At 39.3% G+C, this 27947-nt stretch overlaps 1 protein-coding gene across 11 annotated transcripts in view; it reads left to right on the top strand.

Annotated features, from left to right (window-relative positions):
* NR6A1 (nuclear receptor subfamily 6 group A member 1) overlaps nucleotides 1-27947 on the top strand; it is a 254198-nt gene that overhangs the window by 42641 nt on the left and 183610 nt on the right. For 5 of the 11 annotated variants that reach the window (XM_054520596.2, XM_063714433.1, XM_054520597.2 and 2 more), the window contains exon 3: nucleotides 10551-10595. The exons of the other annotated variants lie outside the window; for them this stretch is intronic. In XM_054520596.2, coding sequence (XP_054376571.1) covers nucleotides 10551-10595 — 45 coding nt within the window. The remainder of the gene's footprint in view (nucleotides 1-10550; nucleotides 10596-27947) is intronic. 11 annotated transcript variants of the gene reach the window in all.

The following is a 27947-nucleotide window of genomic DNA, read 5'->3' as shown; positions in this document are numbered from 1 at the left end:
CACCGTGCCTGGCCGCAAGTACTTTAAAAATGAAGTCATGGCTGGGCGCGGTGGCTCATGCCTGTAATTCCAGCACTTTGGGAGGCCAAGGCGGGTGGATCACGAGGTCAGGAGATCAAGACCATCCCAGCTAACACGGTGAAACCCCGTCGCTACTAAAAATACAAAAAAAATTAGCCAGGTATGGTGGTGGGCACCTGTAGTCCCAGCTACTCGGGAGGCTGAGGCAGGAGAATGGCGTGAACCCAGGAGGCGGAGCTTGCAGTGAGCTGAGATCACGCCACGGCACTCCAGCCTGGGTGACAGAGACTCTGTCTCAAGAAAAAAATAAAAAAATAAAAGTAATAAAAATGAAGTCATTAGGCCGGGCATGGTGGCTCACACCTGTAATCCTAGTACTGTGGGAGGCTGAGGTGGGCAGATCATGAGGTCAGGAGATCGAGACCATCCTGGCTAACACGGTGAAACCCCGTCTCTACTAAAATGCAAAAAGTAAGCCGGCCATGGTGGCACGTGCCTGTAATCTCAGCTACTTGGGAGGCTGAGGCAGGAGAATCGCTTGAACCTGGGAGGCAGAGGTTGCAGTGAGCCAAGATCGTGCCACTGCACTCCAGCCTGGGTGACAGAACGAGACTCTGTCTAAAAAAAAATAATAATAAATAAAGTCATTAAAAAGCCAAGAGCATGAGTCACAATATTTAAGAAAGCAAATTTTAAGCCAATTGCTTGCTGGCCTGCTGAATTCGAAGTACTTCTATCTCTCACTTCTGATTAAACATGGAAGAAAACAGACTGGCTAATTTGGTTATACTTTGTCCAAATACAATGTTAACGTAATGGAACCCTTAAATATCCAAAATAATCACTGAATGCTAGTTATAAGACAATAATAAAAAGTTTAAAAATCTTCCAAATGTGCTGTTAACAGTACAAATTCAAGTACAGAATTATTATGCCATTTTAAGTATTATCTACTTTATAAATAAATCACAGTGGTCTTCATCACATGGCAAAAAAACAAATTTCACTCTTCTCCAAAGGAGTAAGTCCATCCTAAATGTAACTACAAACAATTGTGTAAAACTTTTTGGGTTTTTTCCCCCTAATCTACTAAACATTTTCCATTGCACTATACTTGAATTACTCAGGGAAAATAAGATGACATATGTTGTAGTTTTACAATGCAAAAGAGAGCTTTCATTTTAGACAAATGGACAACATAGGAGGCACTAAAAAATACAGGTCTGTTAATCAAGAGCCCATTTAAAAATGATTCAGCATTTAGTATGTAGATCTGGAATGCACAGTTTCTGGAAGTATAAGAACTTACATATCAAAAGAGCTTAGTGTTAAACTGTGCCCTTATACCCTCTTCTAATACTGTAGACACCTGCCAGATTTGATTTCCCCTAGTTCTATTATTTCCATCAGAAAACCAAAAACAGATTATTGGGATCCACCTGTAACTGACCAGAGCAAAAAGTTTTTAACACTTGTTTGTATGTTATGAATTTTACATTCAAAACCAGATCTCTTACATTCCAAAGTTAGTAACCCAGCCATCCTGAATCAAAGGTTTTTCTCAACTAGGCTTTAGTGTATGGATGACTGACTCATGTATTTACTGTATATTGGGAAGAAGTGAAGAAGTGGGAAGAAGTGAAGAATTTCTTGGTCAAAGCTTAAGTTACAAAGAACATTAGTGGCCTCGAATCAGATGCCTCTTCAACTCAAACACTCCTTACTGAGAGCACTTTATAAAACAAGCAAAAAGTCTACCTCTCTCCACCCTCCCCAAATTGCAAAAGCGAAAATCTGAAATGTGGCCGATGTAGCTTTTCACTCAGAAGCAATCATGGAAGGTGAGCTGAATCAATCCATCTTCATCTCCACTTCCTCCAGTCTAAAGGTTTTGCTCCCCAGTATAAAGGAATAGCTGAAGGATGCAGCTAACCGATGAACTTACCAGCAGAATACATTACATGAGAAATATGCTAATGTAGGCTAGAGGTGCAGGACAGTTAGGGGCAGGAGGGAAAAGGACAATTCACAGAACTAGTGGCTTTTTCAAAGGAAATTAGGGGACATTTTTGGTCATGGAGACTGGTGCTCACCTACCACTAAGGACATACACAGTTACAGTCACTACTTAACAACCACGTGAGGGTTTGACATGACCCTAACTAAAAAAACTTGAGTGTTTATGAATGTAATTGCTGAGCTGTACTTGGCCTGATTTCCTCAAGTATGATATACCTTTGACGTCACCCAATATTCAGGAAATTGCCCTGTGATTGGTACCATAAAAATGTAAGAACTAATCAAAAGTTCATTTCTGTTAAAAACCTTTTTCCCTTAAGTAGCTACATCTGGCAAGATTCTTGTTTACATTAGGCCTATAGTCAACAAGTCTGTTATAAGGCATGCATGCTATACTTTGATCATTAAATAATGACACAACCAGCAAACTCCTTTGCTCTAATATTTTTTATTCCCTCAAATTTGATCCGAATTTGTCAGTATTTTAAAAAGTTTTTAAAATTTGGTATTTTTCTCTTAAGTTGAGTAGAGACGAATTTTTGCCATGCTGCCCAGGCTGGTCTCGAACTCCTGGGCTCAAGTGATCTTCCTGCCTTGGTCTCCCAAAGTGCTGGGATTACCAGGCCGAGCCCCACATGACTTTTGAGGATATTACAGATTTCCTTGTGTTGTATCTTTGGAATTTGGAGGCCCAAATATTGCCCCCCATTCCCCAGATTCCTGATAGGAAAGCCTGCTCACACTCCCTTATTTTGGAACAGGAAATACTTCGTTGCTAATTTCCAGTTGTGCATGGCAGTGTTGTTGTAGGCAGCAGGTTTGGGACAGCAGGTGTCGTGTGGGAACTAGTTGAGGAAAGACTGACTTTGTCCAATTAAATGGCTTGGCTTTTTTTTTTTTTTTTTTTTTTAAATACCTTTAGTGTGATAAAGCAGATGGGCAGCCATGCTCAGAATATGAGCAGCTGTTCACACTCTGGCTGCCTTCCTGTGATTCCTGGGCTTCCTGGAGTCCAATGTTATGGCACAGGTTCAGGCTAAGTTCATTTCTACAAGTGTCCCTGTACCATGTCCATTAGCATAAGCTAGGGACAAGGGCAGTCAAAGGTCAAGAGAAGTTCAAAACAGCATAACCTTTCTGTGCTTGTTTCCAAATAACCCCAGTCTGCCCTGCTCCCTGAGTTTTTTCCTCGGCCATGGTGTTTACCGTGTAGTTGTAAAACTCAAGAGAACAAGGACCGACTTGATACAAGGGAAGTTAGAGAATAGAAGTCATTGTTGCTTAAAACAGGAGAAATAATTGATTTATGTTTGGGGGCCAATTAGGCTATAAAACAGGAACAGTAAAGGGACCTGTGACTTCAGGACAGCTACTTGCTCTGATTTCTGCCCCATAGACAAGGGGCTTCCCAATAAAGGCTGTCAGCTTTCTAGGCTAAATTATTAATTCCTTTCATGCCTCTCAGGGATTGTAAACAGCACATAATAAAGGGAAACAGTTGATAGTGTTCAGTTACTGGCCAGATAGAGGGTCAAAGGGTAAATAGTTGGATTAGCAACAGCTGTTCTTCCTCGCCAAACTTTTTCTCTCTTATTATCTATTTCAGAAATACTGTTCCTGAATTTTTGGCTCACATATAATGAAGTCCATTTCTCCTCTTGTAACATAATGCTACAAGTAATTACACTGAGAGTAAACATTGACCAAAATTGAAAGTACTTATTTTAATTCAGTTTCCAAAGTTGAAGATTGAATTTTTTTTTTTGTTTTTGGTATGTGCTATGTTGTCTGATGTTCAAAGGATATAATCCCAAGGGAAGTACCTGCTTGAAGTTAGACATATTAGAAGCTTTTTAGCTGTGTGTGGTTTTTTTTTTTTTTTTTTTTTTTTTTTTAACCAGTTGGTTGAGGATCTTGGTGTAGCTTGATTAAAAGAAAAAAACATTGTTTTTGTTTAAACTGGTAGTAGAATAATGTATGGTTCACTATGGAAAACACTAAAAGAAAATAGAAGCATCTGTAATCCCACCACCTAGAAATAACCATTGCTTCACGTTTGAGAGTATGTCCTTCCAGGTTGTGTCCGAGCTCATCTTTTACATCATTAGGAATCTATACTATATATGCAATTTTTGTATCCTGTTTGTTTTCCCCCACTCTGTATTACATTGGGAACATTGTCCCAAGTCATGAAACGATTTTCACAAATGTTTTTAATGGAAGGATATTTCATTAAATAAGTAAATAGCTTTATCATGATTTATTTAACCATCCTCCTATTGTTGAACATTTAGATTTTCAGTTTTTTCTGCATCATAAATAATGCCACAGTGACCACATTTGTGTATAAATTTTTTGTCTGCATTTCGAATGAGTACTTTAGTTTTTTTATGCAGGCCAAAACTGCTCTCATAATTAAAAACATAGACTCTGGCTCAAGATTGCTTGGATTCAACTTGGCTTCACTGTAATCTTGGTTAAATTACTTAAACTCTCTGCCTTCCTTTTCTCATCTATGAAATGAGGACAGTAAAATGTATTTCTATTTTATTGGGTTACTGTGAGGATTAAGTGAAGTGTAATATATTTAAAGTTCGGAATAGTGCTTGACAAATGGTAAATACTATTAAGTGTATACTGTTCTAGGCTACGTAGTATAATGTTGAAATTCTCAGTCTTTCTGCACTAATGGACTGTTGAAACTGTGTTTTATTCAATTAAGCTAGCCTGTGTTTCTTAATGACACAAAGGTGTTAGCAGGTATAAGTTACTGCTTCAAGTAAATAGTTCAGATGAGACTGGGCGTGTTCAGAGTGTATGACCATAGACTCAATTAAATAGTTCAGTCACAGGAATAGAAGAGCTCATATGCTGCTGACTATTTTGGTTGGGACTTCTTTACCATCTCAGTGACTGTTAGAGTGTTTTGGTCCTCTTCCCCTAGCCAATAGCAGGTAACCTCCCAAATGACCATCTGCCAACACATTTAACCTCTTAGGAGACTGAACAAGTTAACCTTCTGCTTATTTAAAACAGATACTCGAATTACACACTTTCTTTTTGGTCAATAGCAAGGTCTTACAGAAGCATACTGAAGAAAAAGTTTGTAGAATTTAAAATCTGACTATTACCATGGATTCCTGTTTACTCAGACTTTAAAAAATAAAGTATATTCTAATGATCAAGGACCTATATAAATGATATAGCATATACATAATGTGTGTAATAAGTAGTATGTATTAATATATAGTATATGTCACTATATGTAATATGTAGTGACATATAGTATATGTCACTACATGTAATAATGTAATACACTGTATGTATATATATTTATATGAGTATTTTAAAAGAGACTTGAAAGTTAAGTGCTGGGTGCAGTGGGTCACACCTGTAATCCTAACACTTTGGGAGGCCGAGGTGGACAGATTATTTTGAGCCTAGGAGTTCGAGACCAGCCTGGACAACATGATGAAACCCCGACTCTAGGCGTGTACCTGTAGTCCCAGTTACTTGGGAGGCTGAGGTAGGAGGATCACCTGAGGCCCTGGAAGTTGAGCTGGCAGTGAACCAAGAGATTGCACCACTGCATTCTAGCCTGGGTGTCGGGAGTGAGACCCTGTCTCAGAAAAAAAGTAAGTTAAATTAAATTTTGGTATATCTTGCCTTATTGGTAGATGCCCATCAAGGAGAGTTCTACCTGTGTTGATGGGATGAACAGGCAAGATGAAAAAAAACAAGATAAAAAATAGGCAAGATAAAAAGAAAGCCTGACACCACGAACTTGCTCTGGCTTTGCATTCAACTGTCATGTGTCTTGGGATCCCAAAGAGATTTTTTGGTGGATTCTTCCAGCTACAAAAGAGAAATGTATATCTCAGCTAGAGTACCCTAAAATTCCAGTATTCTGTCACGTGTCCTAATGGATTTATTCCTAGTTGTCAAACTGTGTCACAATTTTTGGTCTCAGAAAGTAGTTCATATAAGCCTAAATGTCTGCAGAGAGTGAACTTAAGACTGAATGTTACAGATGAAGGAAGAAAAGGAAATTACCATTTACTGGGTATTCCTTGTGTGCCAGGCACTTTGCATATATTCAGTAAGTGTGAGAAGGATTATAGCATATAAAATGATCTGATTTTAAGTTTGACTTGGTAATACCTAGTTCATTTAACGAAGTTATTGTTCTTTTCTCCCTCCCTACTTTGGGTGCCAAGCTGAGACATAGTTCTTGCCCAGAAAGGACTCTGGTGTAATCAGGAAGGCAGACACAAAATATGATGTGGCTTTTACCACATAATAGTAAGGATAGCTAATATTTACTGTGCACAGAATGTTTCACATGCATTTTTTATTAAGCATTCATAAAACTTGTTTAAAAAGATACAATCCCCATCTTACAGATGAGAACTATGAGGCCTGAAGAGATGAAATGACTCACCCCAAAGTACCTAGTGAAGTATCTGAGACTTCAGAGCCCCTGCTTTATTAAATAATTAATTTCTATCCTGTCTCTAGCTCTCTTGATTGTGACAGATCTCAAATGCTAATGGTGGAAGACTTTAAGGCAGTGTAATGATTTATAACATATATAATCAGGCTTTTTGTGTAAAAGAATGAAGACTATTTTTGAAGTGTCATCTGGGCCTCTTCTGCATGTATTAGGGTGGTTTTGGACACAAAGTAGAATGATTCATTGTGGAATAGGTTCCCGAGATGTCTTCTGTGGCTCAGATTCAGGATTATCCCACTATTTTTCAAGTAAGTTCTTTCCTGAAGCAACTTAAGATAGTTCACAAATCTCCCTTGTTTCCTCCCTTTATGTCCCTTTTTCTCTACAACATTGTTAGTGATTTTGCTATGTCACATTCATAACAGTTCCGAGTGCCTGCTCCCAAAGCTTCAGTTGATTCTGTGGCATTGCTGCTAGATCAAGCCTTCTGAATGTGGTCTTTTGCTGAGGAGTTCCCTTCTGATAAGGATTCTTTTGATCAGGGTAGGGGTGGTATGAGATCCAGAGCTTAGGGTGAACTCTCGTCCCCTTGACCTCTGCCCCTATTTGAGTTTATACTGACTTGGTAGGGACTCCCTGTGGAGCCTAGAGTTTAGCACATGTTTACAGTTGATGAAAAGATAGTTGCATTCAAAGGCGGTTGTTGGGTCCTTGGATAGTCGTGGATGTCTGCCACTATCTCTGGTGGGTGAAGGGATTGCTTGAATATCTAAGTCTGGAGATTTTAATGAATGACTAAGAAGGAATGAGAAGAAGTTCTGAGGCCAGTTAGGTTCTGCAGTTGTTCTTTCCTTGGGAGCAATATTGCAGTAACATTTTCAGATGAGACAAAGACTTTTAATAAACATTTGTTTTATTTTGTTAAAAAAAAAAGTTGAAAGGGGTTGCTTAAATTCAGTACTTGATAACAAGGGAATACATGGGAATTCTTCTCTTCCTTTTTTGATCTCTTGCCAAAGAGAAAACCTTCTGTGTTAGGCAAACGTATCAGTAGTGGGGGGATACCCTAGATTAAAGCCACTGTCTTCAAAGTTGTACATAGTTTTACAAATTAACATTTTTTTTTCTAAGTATCTCACATATTCTAAGCATGCTGAGACTATAACTCAGTTCTGAGGCCCTTTCTGGGTACTCTTTGGTCAATCAGGACCACTCTTTGCCTCTTTACCTGAAGCTACTTTGTTTTTGTTTTATTTTGGTCCAGTATTTGTCATAGATATGATCTGAAAGAAAAGATAAGCCTCTCTCTTTGAAGAGAGCTGACAGTCATTGTGAACCAAAATTGAATGTGCTTTGTTGGTAAGCATAAGAAAATCAAAACTGCAGAATAAGATTCAAAGTGAAAATACAGTGTTAAAGATCTTTTTCATCTGTTAGTACAAAATTCCATGTCCTAAGTGTAGTCTGGCCTATAGATGTATTTTGTTTGACTTCCAGGATGTTTAAATAAAATCATGTTAGTTGTCAACATTTAAAATGTTCAAGATGGCCGGGTGTGGTGGCTCACGCCTGTAATCCCAGCACTTTGGGAGGCTGAGGCGGGTGGATCACCTGCGGTCAGGAGTTTGAGACCAGCCTGGCCAACATGGTGAAACCCCGTCTCCACTAAAAATACAAAATTACCTGGGCGTGGTGGCGCATGCTTGTAATCTCCGCTACTTGGGAGGCTGCTGGAGGCAGGAGAATTGCTTGAACCCTGGAGGTGGAGGCCGCAGTGAGCCGAGATTGCATCATTGCACTCTAGCCTGGGTGACAAGAGCAAAACTCCATTTCAAAAAAACCCAAAAACGTTCAAGAGTTTCAAAAAACTTTGGATTTCTGGCTTTCTTGATAAATTGTAATATCTAACATTGAGCTCAGATTTTTATATGGCATCTGTTGGCTGGAACAGAGTAGTGTCTGCCTTCTTTATATGGGTTGGACACATGGTCTTGCTTTGTCACCCAGGCTGGAGTGCAATGGTGCAATCATGGCTCACTGCAGCCTCGACCTCCTGGGCTTAAGCAGTTCTTCTCCCCTCAGTCTCCCGAGTAGCTGGGACTATAGGCGCGCATTACCGCGGTGGGCTAATCTTTGTGTTTTTTTGTAGAAGTAGGGTTTCACCAGGTTGCTCAGGCTGGTCTCCAACTCCTGGACTCAAGCAGCCTGCGCACCTCGGCTTCCCAGAGTGCTGAGATTACAGGTGTGAGCCACTGTGCTCAGCCCGCTGCCTTCTTTAAATGAGCATATACTCTCAGGTTTTCACAGAACCTTGGTGGCCTCCTTTACCCATTTATGTTTCCTGCTAGTCTTCTGTAGGCATTTTTCAGCTCCTACATTAAATAATTTTTAGGGATGATGAGAGTGTGGGAAAACGGGAACTCTTAAAAATGTAATCTAATATCTATTAAAACTGATAATGTGCAGGCTAATTTTGCAGACTTGGCAGTTTAAAATTTAAAAATATAAAATTTAAAATTACAGGCCAGGCGAGGTAGCTCACTCCTGTCATCCCAGCACTTTGTGGATCCTTTGAGCTCAGGTGTTTGAGACTAGCCTGGGCAACATGGCAAAACCTCATATCTACAAAATATACAAAAATTAGCTGGGTGTGGTGGCACATGTCTGTAGTCCCAGCTACTTGGGAGGATCACTTGGCCCTGGGAGGTTGAGGCTACAGTGAGTTGTGATCACACCACTGCACTCCAGCCTGGGCAACAGAGTGAGACCCTGTCTCCACCCTCCCCCCCACAAAAGAAAATTTAGATTGAACAATTCGTATGTCTAGGAATTTATCCTAAATACTTGACAGTTATGAAAAATGTATGTTTACAGATGCTTCTTTTAGCATTTATAATAGTAAAAAAAAAATTGGATAACCAGGCATGCTGGTGCATGCCTGTCATCCCAGCTACTGGGGATGCTGAGGTGGGAGGATCGCTTGAGCCCAGGAGGTGGAGGCTGCAGTGTGCCAAGATCGCGCCACTGTACTCCAGCCTGGGCAGCAGAACGAGACCCTGTCTTTTTTTAAAAAAAAAAAAAGGTAACAATTTAAGTTTAATAGGGGACTCGATAAATGGATTGTGGTTATTCATGCAGTAGGATGCTGTAGACTTAAGGAGAAGGCAAATTTTTAGTCTGGAAGGTAATACAATTTTAATAGTGGTGTTTTTGGGAAAATGAGATTACAGGGTATCTTTTGTTATCTCTGAGTTTTCTGTTTTTAAGAATATTACATTATTAAGAAAAAAGAGCATTTAAAAAATTCTCTGTCATTTTAGCTGCCAGATTTCCATGGCTATTCTGCCAAATTGAGCCACATAGGTTCTAGCTTCCACTTAAAGCACAGATTTTACATTTAGAATTCTCTTATCTTGAAATTGTTCTAAGGACGGGGGGGAATCAGAGTCCTCAAGTAGCAGGAACCATCTTTTAAGTCTGAGAATAAAGTAAAAGACTTCTACAACATTTTCAGGCTTCTACTTGCAACCCTGCTTCCATTCACTAGTAAAGCCATCAGAATTTGCCTCCTTTTCAGTGTCAGGCTTGAGGCTTGAGCCAGCACTATTTATAATGGAGGGAGCATCTCATATAAATTGGGCTATCCTGACAGTTGCAGAGATACCTGCTGAAAGTGACCCTAATGAAATGCATGGGTGCATGGTACAGTGGAAAAAACATGAGTGAAAGTTTGCATCCTGGCCTTCCTGCTTTCTTGCTGAGTAGCATAGGCAACCTGTGAAGCTCAGTTTGTTTATCTTTGAAACAGTAGTAATTCTTGTTAAATGTTGTTTTAAAAGCTAAATGAGATGATATACATGAATTGCCCAGCAGTTAGCTGCTCTAGTCCTGCATGTTTCTCTTTTGTGGAAATACAAGACAAAAGGTTTCTAATTTCTTTTTGTTAATATTTGATGAGCATTTACTGTATGTTAATGACTTTAAAACATTTATCTCATTTACTCTTCCTGGCAGCTCTACAAGGTTATTCTCAACTCTTGTTCTCCCCATTTTACAGATGAGGAAACTGACAGTTTAACACTTGGCCAAGGTCACACAGCTGGTAAGTGGCAGAGATGAACCCTGTGTGATCCCAAAGCCCATGTCCTTTTTATCTTTTTAAAATTGAGGCATGACTTACATGCAGTGAAATGCACAGATCTAAAGTGTTAAGTTTAAGCATTTTTATAAATATGTGCACCCTAGTAATCCACATTCTATCAAGATACAGAACATTTCCATCCCTTCAGAAAATTCCCTTTTACTTTTCCCTGTCCATCCCACTGCTCTACCCCAAAAAGCAATAACTTCTGGTTTCCATCATGATAGATTAGTTTTGCCTGTTTTCTAAAATGTCACCTATATACAGTCATAAAATATGTGCTCTTTCGTGCTTGTTTCAGCATGATGTTTGAGACTCATCTATGTGTTGCTGCTGTTAGTAGTTCATTTCTTTTTATTGTTGAGGAGTATTCCTTTGACTGTACCATAGTTTGTTTACCTGTTGATACCTGGGCTGCTTCTAATTTTTGGTTATTATGAATAAAGCAGCTATAAAATTTCTTGTATAAGGTTTTTATGGACCTGTGTTTTTATTTCTCTTAGTCATACATCTAGGAATTACTGGGTCATATGTTATATGTTAAACTTTTTATGGAATTTCCAAACAGATTTCCCAAATGTTCATACATCTTAGTTCCAGTAGTATATGAGTTGCAGTTCCACATCTTTGCAAGCATTTGTTATTGCTAGTTTTTAAAATTTTAGTCACTCTAGTGAGCATTGTAATAGGATTGATGTGGTTTAAACTTGCATTTCTTGATGACTAATAATATTGGTCACGTTTTCATGTACTTATTGGTCATTCATGTGTCATCTCTTAAAAGTGTTCAAATCTTTTGGTAAATTCATGTGGCTGAGTGCAGTGGCTCACGCCTGTAATACCAGCACTTTGAGAGGCCAAGGCAGGTGGATTGCTTGAGTCCAGGAGTTCGAGACCAGTGTGGGCAAGGCAACATGGCGAAACCCCGTCTCTTAGTAGACCCTGTATTCTCTTCTGTTAATCTTTTTACCAATACCATAGTGTCTTGATTACTGTAACTTTATAATAGATCTTGAAATCAGATAGAAGTAGTCCTCCAACTCCATCCTTCTTTTTCAAGGTTGTTTTGATTATTTGGCTATTGTAGTGTTTTTTTTTTTCCCTCCACTTCCATATAAATTTCAGAATTAGCTTATCAACTTTCTTTTTTCTTTTTTAACAAAACTTGCTGAAATACAAAAATTAGCTGGGTGTGGTGGTGCCTGCCTGTAATCCCAGCTACTCGGGAGGCTGTGGCACAAGAATTGCTTGAACCTGAAAGGTGGAGGTTGCAGTGAGCCAAGATTGCACCACTGCACTGCAGCCTGGATGACAGAACGGGACTTGGTCTCAAAAAATAAAAATAAAAAAGAAATTCATGTGTTTTGTTCAACTGTCGAGTGGTGGGTGTTTGTTATTCTACATATAAGTCTGTCAGATATGTGTTGTAAATATTTTCTCCTAGTCTATGGCTCCTTTTTACTTTTTAACATGTTGTGTGAGGAACAGAACTTTAAAATTTTTATGAAGTCCAATTTATTAATTTATGATTAACATTTTCTGTGCCCTCTCTACAAATCTTGGCCTAACCTGAGATTGCAGAGATATGCTATGTTTTCTACTAGAAACAGTATTATTTTAGCTTTTACATCTATGTCTATAATCGATCTCAAATTGTTTTTTCTGTATTATGAGGTAGGAATCAAAATCTTTTTAATATGAATATTCATTTGTTTGGCACCATTTGTTGAAAAGGCTTTCTTCATTACATTTTATTTTTTTGAGACAGGGCCTCACTCTGCTGCCCAGGCTGGAGTACAGTAGCATGACCATGGCCCACGCAGCCTCCTCTTCCTGGGGCCCAAGCAATCCTCCTGCCTCAGCCTCCGAAGTAGCTGGGACCACAGGTGCGCAACCACCATGCCAGGCTAATTTTTAAATTTTTGGTAGAGACAGGGTTTCACTGTGTTGGTCAGGCTGGTCCCCAACTCCTGGCCTCAAGTAGTCCTCCTGCCTCGGCCTCCCAAAGCGTTGGGCTTTTAGGCATGAGTCGCTGCACCTAGCTGTTGAATATTTCGATGCTCTTGCTGAAAAATAATTGTGAGTCTATTTATAGACCCTGTATTCTCTTCTATTAATCTTTTTACCAATACCATAGTGTCTTGATTACTGTAACTTTATAATAGATCTTGAAATCAGATAGAAGTAGTCCTCCAACTCCATCCTTCTTTTTCAAAGTTGTTTTGATTATTTGGCTATTGTAGTATTTTTTTTTTCCCTCCACTTCCATATAAATTTCAGAATTAGCTTATCAACTTTCTTTTTTCTTTTTTAACAAAACTTGCTGAAATTTTGATTGCATTGTATTGACTCTATCCATTTGGGAAGAGTGGTCAACTTAATAATATTGGGTCTCTTTTAAGTTTTTTAAAATTTTATTTTGTTTTTCAGAGACTAGGTCTCACTCTGTTACTGAGGCTGGAGTACAGTGGTGCAATCCATAGCTCACTGCAGCCTCAAACTCCTGGTCTCAAGGGATTCTTTTGGCCTAGCCTCCAGAGTAGCTGGGACTACGGGTACTCACCGCTACACCCGGCCAATTTTCTAAAAAAAATATATATTTTTGTAGAGACGGGATCTCACTAGGTTGGTCTTAAACTTAGGGCCACAAGCTGCCCTCTCACCTCAGCCTCCCAAAGCACTGAGTTTGCAGGTGTGAGCCACCATACCCAGTAAATAATATTGAGTCTTGAGTCTTCTTCTTTTTTTTTTTTTTTTTCTGAGACAGAGTCTCACTCACTCTGTCACCAGGCTGGAGTGCAGTGGCATGGTCTTGGCTCACTGCAACCTCTGCCTCCCGGGTTCAAGCGATTCTCCTACCTCAGCCTCCCGAGTAGCTGGGACTACAGGTGTGCACCACCACACCAAGCTAATTTTTGTATTTTTAGTAGATATGGGGTTTTACCATGCTGGTCAGGTTGGTGTCGATCTCTTGACCTTGTGATCTGCCCGCCTCGGCCTCGGAAAGTGCTGGGATTACAGGCATGAGTCACTGTGCCCAGCCAATGTTGAGTCTTCTAATTCATGAAGTCAGTGTATCTTTCTCCTTATTTAGGTCATCTTTCTTTTTTCTTGTTAGTGTTTTAAAAAGTTTAGTGTTGAGATCTTATACATCTTTATCCTTAAGTATTTTGTTTTTTAATGTTATAGTAAATGATATTATTTTTAAATTTTATTTTCCAATTGTTGCTAGTATATATAAATGCAGTTGATTTTTATGTATTGAGTTTGTATCTTGTGACATTGTTAAATTTGTTAGTTCTAGTAACTTTAAAAAATAAATTTCTTGGGACTTTTTATGTGTACATCTGTGAATAAAGAGAGTTTACTTCTTCCTTTTTGATGTTTATGACTTATTTATTTTTCTTATTGCACTGGCTAAGATTTCCAGTACAATGATAGATAGAAATGGTGAGAATGACGTTCTCACCTTGTTCTTAATCTTAGGGGGAAGGAGTTCAATTTCAGTATCAAGTATGATGACACCTCTATTGGGCTTTCTTTTATTTTGTAGAGTTGTGGTAAAATATATGTGACATAACATTTACCATCTTAACCATATTTAAATGTGCTGATCAGTGGCATTAAGTACATTCACACTGGTTGTGCAGCTATCACCAGCATCCATCCACGTAACTCTTCTCATATTGCAAAACTGAAGCTCTGTACCCATTAACAATAACCATTCTCCCCTGCTCCTGGTAACCACCATTCTACTTTTTGTCTCTATGAATTTGTCTACTCTATGTACCTCATTTAAGTGGAATCATACAGTTTTGTCCTTTTTATAGCTGGCTTATTTCCCTTAGCATAATGTGCCTAAAGTTTATCTATGTTGTATGGTGTTAGAATTTCCTTCATTTTTGAGGCTGAATAAGATTCCATTGTATGTATATACCACATTTTGTTGATCCATTCACCTATTGATGGACACTTGGGTTGCTTTCACCTTTTGGTTATTGTGAATAATGCTGCTATAAACATGAGTATACATGGGTGTCTCTCTTCAAGTCCCTACTTTTAATTCTTTGGGGTATATACCCGGAAGTGGAATTGCTGGACCCTATGGTAATTGTTTTTAATTTTTCAGGAATCACCATACTGTTTTCTGTAGCTGCCGCACCACTTTACGTTCTCATCAGCAGTGCTCTAGGTTTCCAATTTCTCCACATCCTCGCCAACACTTATTTACTGTGTTTTTGATAGTAGCTCTCCTAATGGTTGTGAGACAATATCTCACTGTGGCTTTGATTTGCATTTCCCTAATGATTAGTGATATTGAGCATCTTTTCATGTGCTTATTGACCATTTGTGTGTCTTCTTTGGAGAAATGTTTGTTGAGGTCTTTTGCCTATTTAATTGGATTCTTTATAGGTTTTTGTTTCAGTTGTACGAGTTCTTTCTGTGTTCTGTATATTAATCTCTTAACAGATAGATGATTTGCAAATATTTTCATCCATTCTGCAGGTTGCTTTTTCATTCTGTTGTGTCCATCGATGCACAGAAGTTTTACATTTTCATGTTATCAAGTAATTTTTTCTTCTGTTGCCTATGCTTTTTGTATCATATCCAATAAACCATTGCCAAACCCAGTGTCATGAAGCTATCTCCCGTTTTTTTTTTTATTTCTAAAAGTTTTATAGTTTAGGGCTTATGTTTAAGTCTTTGATCCATTTTGAGTTAATTTTTGTATATGGTATAAAGGTAAAGGCCAGCTTCATTTTTTTCTCATGTGGATATTATTTTATCAGTACCATATGAGTATTCTTTCTCCATTGAGTGGTCTCGGTAACCTTGACAAAAATTGTTTGACCGTATATATGAGGGTTTAGTACTGGGCTCTCTATTTTATTCCATTGGTCTATGTCTGTCATTATGTTAATACCAGACTGTTTTGATTACTATAGCTTTGTAGTAAATTTTGAAATCAGGAAGCTGTAGGGTTTTTGTAGATGCCCTTTATCAACTTGAGAAAATGCTGTTCCTAGTTTGCTAAGAGTTTTTTTTTTATCATGAGTGGTGTTATTTTCAGATTAATAATTAATTACTAATCTGTAAATCAGTTACGTTTTCATACCAGTTCTCCATCTAGATTGTTTAGACTTAATATGGTGAATTACACTGATTGAATTTTGAAACTCAAGCTAGCCTTTTAATCCTGAAATAGACCTCATGTGGTCAGTAATGTATTATAATTTTCCAGTGTTGCTGAATTCAACTTGGTAGTATTTTGTTAATGGATTTTTGTGATTATGTGTAGAAGAGCCAAAACCTATGTTTTAATCTTAGTGCCGTACTGCCTTCAAAAGACTTTTTTTTTTGAGACAGGGTCTTGTTCTGTCGCCCAGGCTGGCGTGCAGTGGCGTGATCTTGCCTCACTGCATCCTTCGCCTCCCAGGTTCAGGCGATTCTTGTGCCTTAGCCTCCTGAGTAGCTGGGACTACAGGCGCGTGTCACCTACTTGGCTAATTTTTGTATTTTTAGTAGAGAAGGGGTTTCACCCTGTTGACCAGGCCGGTCTCCAACTCCTGGCCTCAAGTGGTCCCCTTGCCTCGGCCTCCCAAAGTGCTGGGATTACAGGTGTGAGCCATTACACCCAGCCTCCAGAAGGCTTTTATTTTTCCTTAATTTTTCATTTTGGGCATATTCCCTTTTATTTGTTAAATCTGCATTAGTTTAATTTTTTGTGCAGTCATAAACCAACTAATAGGCTTTCTAGATAGGTGTAAGAGCTCTCTCCTCCTCCTTCAGTTTTTAAGTCTCCATCTAGTGGTCTATTCTGGAAGCACAGAGGTGAGAACCTGTGTTAATGTATTGGTGGGTATGCCAGTTTTGTCCATTAGGTGGCAACAGGCCCTAACCAAAGAGGGAAGAGCACTCAGACTGAAAAATAGAAAACCTGTGCTTGCAAAACTCGGAACAAGATTTTCTGGTACAGCTAGGCTTCAAAATCTTGGACAAGAGAGTTGTACCCTTAGGTCATTCTAAGAGCATGTACAAAAACTCTAAAAATATATGGGGCCTATAGCCCCAGCTCCTCAGGAGGCTGAGGCAAGAGGATTTTTTGAGCTTCAGAGTTCAAGACCAGCCTGGGCAGCATACTGAGACTCTGTATCTTAACAATAAAGTCACATGGGAATTCATTTTCCTGTCTCGCTTCTCTTGCCTCTCAAGCTTCAAAATCTTGACTTACTCAGTGGGTATCCAGTGGTCACTTTTCTTTGAATATTGACAGTAGGAGGTAATAGGGACAGAAGGTTAAAGTAATAGAGTAGACCCTTAATGCAGGGGGATCTGAGTTTGGGGATAGGGGTGAGAAGGATGTGCCTGAAACCTATTTTATTAATGATAAAAAGAAGAAATCTACTTGCAGAGAGATTTCAGGGAGAGGCATTAATGGCTCCTTGATGTTTTTGGGTCTGACACTCCATTCCTTGGGCATGGATAAAGGAGTGTTTATGAATGTTGTCTAAGATGTGGGCTTTTTTTTTTTTTAATAAAAATGGAAATAGGAGAACAGATTTTCTTTGGCAAGGAATTGTTTAAGGCAGTGGTGAAGGAAGAAGATCAGCTAAGGGGGTGGGAGATTCCATGAAGTGGTGGATAGAATTTATATGGCTGTGAAAATTAAGATAATGTTTGGGGAAGACCACTAGGGTGTAAACAGTGTGACCTGGCAGGCTAGAACAGATTGCTTGCTTATGGCAAAGATGCCAGCTTTTTTTTTTTTTTTTTTAAAAACCTTAGCTGACTTAGGCATGTAAAAATCTACTTAACTTGCATGTTCCTGCTTTCCGGTTCATAATTATTCACTGGCAATGGACTATTATGTACAAATAGGTTTGGAGTAAGGATGATAGATGTGCTTTAACAATTGGGTATCATTCATATTTGAAAAATGACATATGCATGTCAAGATTTAATTACTGGAAAATTTCAAAATAAGGATACTGTTAATGTAATACCCATCATTATACACCACATGTATCAAACTAACTTGAAAATGATGATGCTGAATGAACTGTAATTGAAGAGTAAAGCAAAAATAGCAGCAATTGAAAACTACCACTAATTTCCTCAACAGTGATAATGGAGTTCTTCTAAGAACTGTAAGATTTCCAGCTGATCTTATGTGTGCAATTGCAGAAGGATCTTTGCAACTTTTCCACCCATTTTTGGCAAGTAGGCTTAGTAGAATACTAGAGTCTCATTAGTTTATAAACATTGAATTGTATTAATAGTCACTTAACAAGTTACTTGCATGTAGCTTTTAATCATAGGCAGAAATAAACTGAACACCAGTCACTCATAAGATGGATGAATGTTGGGTTAATTCACCAGGAAGATCCTTTATACCTTGAGAATCATGGGGCTAAGAGGTTGGGAAGGAGGAGAAGTTAGAAAAATAGCCTCAGGCTGAGGCTCATTGCAATGAACCTTTGATGCTAAGTGTGAAATAGAAAGGGGGTGTTTTTTCTGTGACTTAACGCAAAACCTCAACATTGTGTGTGTATATGTGTGTGTGTGTTTCATTGTGTGTTCACAGGTGTTTATAATAGTTCTGATACAGTTGGTAGGATTACTACATGTGGTCAGTCCTGTTGACAGAATTATTATTTGTGACTTTCAATAACCAAATGATTTTTTTAAGGAATTGTTTTTCGGTTACGTTGAATGGAGAAGTTCTATGTAATCGAGAAGGAAATAAAGTCCTTCATGTAATGATATTGTGCGGAGACTTTTGTTGACTTGTTTCGTGTCTGATCATTTGGCCCATCAGTTGTCCAGCATAACTAAGATGCAGTAAAAAACCAAGCCCTAAACATCATTTTCCATTTTCATCAAAATAATGTTAATTATGGGATTGAGTGATTCTCTTTTCTCTGGAGTAGTTTAATGGCAAGGAACAGAAACACTCTCAAGCTAGTTTAAAATAGGGACATTGTCAGAAAGTACTGGGTTTCTTTTTTTTTTTTTTTTGAAATGAAATCTCACTTTGTTGCTCAGGCTGGAGTGCAAGTGGTATGATCTTGGCTCACTGCAGCCTCTGTCTCCTGGGTTCAGGCAAGGTTCAAGTGATTCTCCTGCCTCAGCCTCCCGAGTAGCTGGGGTTATAGGTGCCTGCCACCTTTCCCAGCTAATTTTTTGTATTTTTAGTAGAGACGGGGTTTCACTGTGTTGGTCAGGCTGGTCTCGAACTCCTGACCTCAAGTGATCTGCCCGTGTTGGCCTCCCAAAGTGCTGGGATTACAGGTGTGAGCCAACCCACCCGGTGCAAAAGTACTGGTTTTCTCTTGGGGCTCAATGGCAGAGCATGCAATTGAATTTCATGAAGAACCAAGGCCAGGATTTCTTTTCCATCTCTCTGTGGCTATGTGGAGTCTCATTTCTGCTTTTTCTAGTGCCTCTGGTTGATAACTTCTTTAGACTGATATTCCTCGCTTCTATGTCCATGATGGAAAATGGCTGCCCCTCCCCTCCCCTGGCATGTCACATAGCCTTCTAGCACCCATGCTTGACACAGACTGACTAAAGTATTTGTGTTCAAATTGTAAACACTTAGGAAAGAGTATAAGCCCAGATTGGATCAGGTGTCCATTTGTCCTTTCAGGGGCTATGGTAAATTGACTATTCAGTAGAAGCTGTGGAAGTATTCTAAGGAGAATATAAATAGAACGGAGAAATTATCTGACATGATTACTTCAGTCAGGAAACAGGCAGGATGGAGATTCTGGAAACTGACTGTGGAATCTGGTATTTGAGCCAGGACAATGAGCAGGCAGGGAAGACTCAGGGGCATAAATTAATGGATTAATTAGGAATTATTTGCTGGGCCTGAGATGCGAGAGGATGGGGATCTGATAAATGCAGTGAGAATCCAGGTATTAATTGATGCTTGACATTTGGCAAGTAGAAGAGAGATATATTCAGGTCACGCAGTTACTGGCTGTGGGTATAAACTTTTAAGACCCAGAGCTCTTGGTCTTGGAATGCTAATGACCAGATGGGCTGAGAGTTAAGACCTGGGCCAGTGGGAAAGGGACCCATGATAGACATCAAGGCATGCTGATGGGCTTAATCATAGTGACCAAGGCCAGCTGTAACACTTAGTGTACTACTTTGCCTGGGACCTGTTTGAGTACCTAACTGGTGACAAAGTCTGAGATTGTGTACTTTTGTCCTAGTCACGATTGGCCCTGGGGCTTGTCCAGCTTATATATACACATGGAAGGCACTAAAGACTCCAGTAGTTAGGGCTTTTGGGAAGAGAGAACTGAAAATAACTCTTTACTGTTCACAGTTTTGGGCTGTTGCTTTCTGGAACTGAAAATGATTCCATAATCCCAGGATGAGTTTATACCTCTGTCTTCCTCTGGAAGTTTTCCCTCCTAAGTGAAATTTTGAGATTAAGTTGTATTTAAGCAGTTTGGGTGCCGAAGACATTTATATCTGGCATGAGTGAATGAGGAGGTCAACAAATTCCCTCTCCCCAAATTTTCAAAAACAACAAAGGCTTAAAACAAATTGAGAAGCATTTATTCATGAAAACCACCGAACTTGGGATAAGAACAGCAGGAGTTTTGTCATGTTGTCTGGGCCTGTTCCTATTTCTCCCAGCCCTGACAGTGCAGTAGTTCAACCAGGGTGGGGCTGGCCGTGAAAACCAGTAGCTTTACGACTGCTGCAGGAGGGAGCTTTCTTGATTTGGAATGTGGTCAGTTAAATTTGATGATCTTGGTGGCAAGTGAAACAGGGCCAGCAAATCTGCTACTCTGAGGTTGCAGTTCTGTTTAGGATAAACAGTGGGCCAGCAGACTAGCCAGGGCTTTAACAAGGAGATCTGGTAGGTGAGACAGTTTCAAGGGGCTTGATAAGCTCTCTGAATATCCTGGGTTGGAGTATTTATGCACATCAGACACCTGTGTGAGCCCAGACCACCACGCATCCCTGACCAATGCAAAGATGTGTGGGAAAGCCCAGCAAAAAGTAACTGGAACAGATGTGAAGGCCTGAAGTGTGAGTGTGCTCCCCTTATCCTGACCATAGTTGCATCAGCAGGTAGTGAAAGAGCTCAAGGTGGTTGATTACCATCTCTGACTAATCTTTAATGGAGTAGGAAGCTATACAGTTAGAGGGGTATCTCCTGCAAGTCAGACTTCAAAATAAAAAGGTGTGGGGAAAAACCTGAGCCATCAGGAACTACACATTGCAGAGGAGACAGACTTCATGGTTTAGTGCAGGAAAGTTAGTAAACAAACCAACCAACTCATCATCACCACCAGCCTTAGTGGGGGAAAAGTCAGAATCCAGAGTTGCCAAAAGCACATTGTTTTAAATGTTCAGTATCACAACAAAAATTAAAAGACATGTAGAGAAACAAAGTTTGACCCATACTAAGGAAAGAAAAAAAAAAACCAGTAGAAACTGTCTCTGAGTGATCCTAAATGTTGGATCTAGCACACATAAGACTTCAATGCAACTATTACAGATACTCCAGAGAAATAAAGGGAACAACTTGTAAAGAATTAAAAGAGGAAATATGATGACAGTGATCTAGTACATAGAGAATTTCAATAGAGAAATTATAAGAAAATAAAAATGGAAGCACTGGACTGGAGTTGAAAAGTATAACTAAAATGAAAAGTAGGGACTCAGCAGCCAGTTTGAGGTGATGAAAGAATTGGTGAACTTGTAGATAGATCAATTGAAAATATTCAATATGAAGAACAGAGAAAAAAGATTGAGGAAAAAGGAACAGAACCTCTGAGATCTGTGGGACATCAAGTGTGTATGTAATGAGACTCATGGGAGGAGAGGAATGAGAGAAAGGAGCAGGAAAATATCAAGAAATAATGGCAAAAACTTTCTGAATCTGATGATAAACATTAATCTACAGATTTAAGAAGCCTAATAAACGCCAAGTGTGATAAACACACCTCAGAGTCAAAATGTTGAAAGATAAGGACAAGGAGAAAATCTTGAAAGCAACGAGAAAAAAAATGATTCATTATAGATAAGGAAAAGCAATAGGCTTTGTGGCTGACTTCTCATCAAAAGCAATGGATGCCTGAAGGCAATGGGATGACATTCTAAGTGTGGAAAGAGAACAGAATTGTTGGCCGGGCCTGGTGGCTCACGCCTGTAATATCAGTACTTTGGGAGGCTGAGGTGGGTGGATCACGAGGTCAGGAGATCAAGACCATCCTGGACAACATGGTGAAACCCCCTCTCTACTAAAAATACAAAAATTAGCTGGTGTGGTGGCGCATGTCAGTAATCTCAGCTGCGCATGTCAGTAATCCCAGCTACTCATGTCAGGAGAGGCTGAGGCAGGAGAATCACTTGAACCAGGGAGTTGGAGGTTGCAATGAGCCAAGATTGCGCCACTGCACTCCAGCCTGGCGACAGGGCGAGACTGTCTCAAAAATAAATAAATAAATAAATAAATTGTTAAATATTCTGTATCCAGCAAAACTGTTCTTCAAAAATGAAGACAAAGACTTCCACATTAAAAAGACAATTTATTGTGAGTGGACCTGCTTTAAAATACTAAAGGAAATTCTTCAAGCTGAAAGGGAGTGATACTAGATGGTAACTCAAATCCATAAGAAGAAATGATGAACAGTGGAAATAGTAAATATGTCTATATGTTTTTTCTTCTCAATTTTTTAAAAGGACAAGATTATATAGAGCAAGGATTATGCCATTGTATTACTGAGTTATAACATATATGGCAATAATAGGAGGGGATCGATAGGAGGTATGTTGGATAAAGTTTCTATATTTCCTGGAACTAAATTAGACTGTTATAAGTAAAGATGCATGTTGTGAGGCCTAGAGCAACCCCTAAGTAAACAACAAAATATGTATAGTTTAAAAAAATAAAATCAGGCTGGGCATGGTGGCTTACGCCTGTAATCCCGGCACTTTGGGAGGCCAAGGCAGGTGGATCACCTGAGGTAGGGAGTTCAAGACCAACCTGGCCAACATGATGAAACCTTGTCTCTACTAAAAATACAAAAATTAGACGGGCATGGTCACAAGCACCTGTAATCGCAGCTACTTGGGAGGCTGAGGCAGGAGAATCGCTTGAACTTGGGAGGCAGAGGTTGCAGTGAGCCAAGATCATACCACTGCACTCCAGCCTGGGCAACAGAGTGAGACTCTGTCAAAAAAAAAAAAAAAAAAAGGGGGGGGGGGATTGAAATGGTGTACCTTAAAACGTACTTCACACAAAAGATGATAAAATAGAAGCAGAGGTTAAAAAAAAGACAAAAATAGCAAAATGGCATACATAAGTCCAGCCATATCAATAGTTATATTAAATGTGCATGTAGCATCTATTCAAAAGGTAGAGATGGTTAGCCTGAATAAAAAAGGCAAAACACAGCTCTATGCAGTCAGTTCAATAATGGACATACCTTAGATTTAAAGACACAAATAGGTTGAAAGTAAAAGCAAGATCATGGAAATAGGAGAGCTAGAGTAACTGTATTAATGTCAGACAGTTTAAGCAAGAAATATTACTAGAGACAGGGACATACTGTAATGACAAAAGGGGCAACACATGAGAAAAAGATAATTATAAAAATATATCTAACAGGAGACCACCAAAATACACGAAGCAAAAACTGACAGAAATTAATGGAGAAATAGACTATTAAACAGTAGTAATAGTAGATTTTAATTTCCAACTTTTAATAATTAATAGAATAATTAGCAATAATTGATAGGAAATTAGCAAGAATATAAAAGACTTCATCAGCACTATCAATGAACTTGACAGAACTCATTTATTGAACACTTTATGCAAAATACACAAGGGAGTTAAATTAGAGATTCATAACAAATCTGGTATCTCCAAATACTTGAAATTAAACAACGTACATATAAATAATAGAGCAAAGAAGAAATTCCAAGGCAAAATTTAAAATACTTTTAGCTAGGCCAGGCACAGTGGCTCATGCCTATAATCCCAACACTTTGGGAGGCCAAGGTGGGCGGGTCACTTGAACCCAGGAGTTCTAGACCAGCCTGGGCAACATGGCGAAACCCTATCTCCAAAAACATACCAGAAATTCACCGGTTGTGGTGGCATGCGCTTCTGGTCCCAGCTACTCGGGAGGTTGGGGTGGGTGGATCTCCTGAGCCTGGGAGGTCGAGGCTGCGGTGAGCCTTAATTGCACCACTGCACTCAGCCTGGGTGATAGAGTGAGACCCTGTCTTCCCCCACACACACACAAATTTTTTTTAACTAAATGAAAATGTAACATATCAAAATTTATGAAATGTAGCTGAAGCTGTGCTTACAGCTTTTATAATGCCTGGATATTTGAAAAGGAGAGGCTTAAAGCGCTAACGTAAGCGTCCATTGTAAGAAACTAGATAAAATGCAAACTAATCCGAAGTAGCTGGATGTAGAGGTGTGTGTTTCTTGGGAGGCTGAGGTGGGAGGATTGCTTGAGCCCAGTAGTCTGAGGCTGCAGTGAGCTATGATTGCATCACTGTATTCCAGCCTGGTCAACAGAGTGAGTCCCTGTCTCTGAAAAAACAACAGCAACAAACATCTGAAGCAAGTGTAAGGAAGGAAACAATAAAGATTAGAATGGAAAACAGTGAAATGGAAAGCAGAAAACCAGTTGAGAAAAATCAGTGGAACTAAAGTTGGTCCTCTGAAAAGATCGACAAATTTGATAAACCCCTACCAAGACTAAGAAAATAAAGACAACACAAATTACCAAAGTCAGGAATGAAAGGTCATTATTACCCACAGAAATTGAAAGGATTATAAGAGATTTGCCATGATCAACTTTATCTCACCAAATTAGACAACTTAGATGAAATGGACAAATTCCTAGAAAGATACAGATGATCAAAACTGACTCTAGAGGAAATAGAAAATGAGACCTTATAACAGTTAAAATGAATTAGTAATTAAAAATCTTCCTACAAATAGAAGACTAGGCCCAGGTGTCTCCATTGGTGAATTCTATCAAACACTTAAAAGAAGCAAGCTGGGTGCAGTGGCTTACTTGGTGATGTGCACCTTTAGTCCCAGCTACTTGGGAGGCTCAGGTGGCATGAGGCCAGGAGTTCAAGGCTAGCCTGAGCAACATAGCAAAACTCCCATCTTAAAAAAAAAAATCAAGGAAGCAATAATACTAATCCTTAACAAACTCTTTTAGAAAACAGAAGAGGAGGGAACACTTGACAACTCATTCTACGAGCATGGTATTATCCTGGTAACCCAACAAGGATACCACAGGAAACCTGCAGACCAGTAGCCCTTTATGAACACAGGTGTAAAAATCTTTTAACAAAATATTAGCAAACCAAATTCAGCAACATAGAATAATGTATTATATACCATGACCAAATGGGATTTAATTCAGGAATACAGGCTTGTATTAACACATAAAAATTAATACAGTATACCGAGTGTCGACAAACATTCCATTAAAAGGTAGGATGGGCTGGGCACAGTGGCTCACGCTGGTAATACCAGCACTTTGGGAGGCTGAGGTGGGAGGATTGCATGAGGCCAGGAGTTCAAGACCAGCTTGGGTAACATAGAGCCTGTTACAAGAAAAGAAAAAAAAAAAAACCCTGGACATGGTGGCATGTGTCTGTAGTCCTAGCTACTTAGGAGGTCGAGGTGGGATGATCACTTGAGCCCAGGAGTTTGAGAATGCAGTACACTATGATTGTGCCACTACACTCCAGGCTGGGTGACAGAGCGAGAACCTGTCTCAAAAAAAAAAAAAAAAAAAAAAAAATGTGCCATATGTGGTGGCTCACGCCTATAATCTCAGCACTTTGGGAGGCTGAGGTGGGCAGATCAATTGAGGTCAGGAGTTTGAGACCAGCTTGACCAACATGGTGAAACCCTGTTTCTACTAAAAATACAAAAATTAGTTGGGCGTGTTTGTGTTTGCCTGTAATTTCAGCTACTCAGGAGGCTGAGGCAGGAGAATCGCTTGAGCCCAGGAGGTAGAGTGCAGTGAACTGATATTGTACCACTGCACTCCAGCCTGGGTGACAGAGTGAGTCTCCGTCTCAGGAGGAAAAAAAAAAATTGCCTATTCCTAGAATAGGCAAAATTCTGTTTTGCATTGCTCTAAGGGAATGCCTGAGACTGGGTAATTTATGAAGAGGTTTATTTGACTTACGGTTCTGGAGACTATGGCACAAACATCTGGTTGGCTTCTGATGAGGCCGCAGGAAGCTTTTACTCATGGCAGAAGGTGAGGGGGGAAAAGGCACATCACATGGCAAGAGAAAGAGCAAGAGAGGAAGAGGTGCCAGGCTCTGTAAACAACCAGCTGTTGTGTGAACTAATAAAACAAGAACTCATTACTGAGGGGAGGGCAACAAGCCATTCATGAGGGATCTACCCTCATGACCCAGCTACCTCCCATTAGGTCCCACCTCCAACATTGAGGGTCACATTTCAACATGAGATTTGGAGGGAACGGACATCCAAACTGTATCAGTGATAATTGCTGTAAGGATAGGCACTGGAACTGAATTGAGAATTCAGTCATAAATCCTTATGTATGTGGTCCTTTGATTTTTGACCAAGATACCAAGGCAATTCAGTGGAGGAAATCACAGTTTTTTTCCAGAAATGATGCTGGGAAAAATGGATATCTATGTGCCAAAAATTTATCTCAGACCCTATTTTACACTAGACACAAAAAGTAACTCAGAGTGCACCATACGCCTAAATGTAAGAGCTAAAATTACCAAACGTATCAAGCATATCTTTGTGACCTTGGGTTAGGCAAAGACCTCTTAGATGTGACACCAGTGGCACTAGCCATAAAAGAAATTCATTGATGAATTGGCTTCATTAAAATGTAAAACTTTTGCATTTCAAAATATGTTATTAAGAAAATGGGAAAACTTCAGATTGTGGGAAAATATTTGCAAATTAAATATCTAGTAAAGGCCGGGTGCAGTGGCTCACACCTGTAATCCTAGCACTTTGGGAGGCCAAGATGGGTGGATTGCTTGAGGCCAGGAGTTCAAAACCAGCCTGGCCAACATAGTGAAACCCCATCTCTACTAAAAATACAAAAAATTAGCTGGGCATGGTGGCAGCCACCTGTAATCCCAGCTACTCGGGAGGCTGAAGCAGGAGAATCACATGAACCCGGGAGGCGGAGGTTGCAGTGAGCTGAGATCGTGCCACTGCATTGCAGCCTCGGCAACAAGAGCGAAACTCCAACTCAAAAGAAAAAATCTGATAAAGGAGTTGTATTTAAAATATGTAAAGAACTCTTACAACTCAATAAGACAACTCAATTTTTAGAAATTAACAAAAAATATAATGATTCCACTTATGTGAGATTCCTAGAATAGGCAAAATTCATTGAGGCAGAAAGTAAAACAAGTTGCTAGGGGAAATGGAGGATAAGTAGTTATTGTTTAATGGGTACAGAGTTCTTATTTAGGATTATGAAAATGTTCTGGAAATGGATAGTGATGATGGTTGCACAGCATTGTGAATTTACTGCCATTGAGTTATATACTTAAGTGATTAAAATGGTAAATTTTATGTATATTTTACTACAATAAAAGTAAATTTAAAAATTTGAAAACATGGGTAAAAGAACATTTCATCACATGCAAAGGTGCTCTAAATTAGTCATTAGGGAGATGCAAATTAAAATCGGAATGTCCACTATACACCCTCAGGAATAGCTATAATCAAAAAGACTGTCAAAGTGTTCTAGAAAGTGTTAGGATGTGTAGAAACTAGAAATCTTCCGTGTTACAATGGTAATGTAAATCAATTGGAAATCAGTTTGGCAGTTCATTAAAAAGTTAAACTTACCATATGATCCAGCAGTTCCACTCCTGGATATCCAAGAGAATTAAAAACTTATCTCCATACAAAGACTGTATGTAGGCCAGGTGCGGTGGCTTATGCCTGTAATCTCAGCACTTTGGGAGGCCAAGGCAGGTGGGTCACCTGAGGTCAGGAGTTTGAGACCCACCTGGCCAACATGGAGAAACCCCTTCTCTACTAAAAATACAAAAATTAGCTGGATGCGTTGGCATGTGCCTGTAATCCTTGCTACTTGGGAGGCTGACACAGGAGAATCGCTTGAGCCTGGGAGGTGGAGGTTGCAGTGAGCTGAGATTGCACCATTGCACTCCAGCCTGAGCCACAGGGCAAGACCTTGTCTCAAAAAAAAAAAAAAAGAGCTATGTAAATGTTTATTGATAGCATTATGATGAATGTTCATTAATAGCCCAAACCTGGAA

This window comes from Pongo abelii, chromosome 13 (assembly GCF_028885655.2).
Source record: "Pongo abelii isolate AG06213 chromosome 13, NHGRI_mPonAbe1-v2.0_pri, whole genome shotgun sequence".
NCBI lineage: Eukaryota > Metazoa > Chordata > Mammalia > Primates > Hominidae > Pongo > Pongo abelii.
This window is presented reverse-complemented; position numbering and strand designations above follow the sequence as displayed.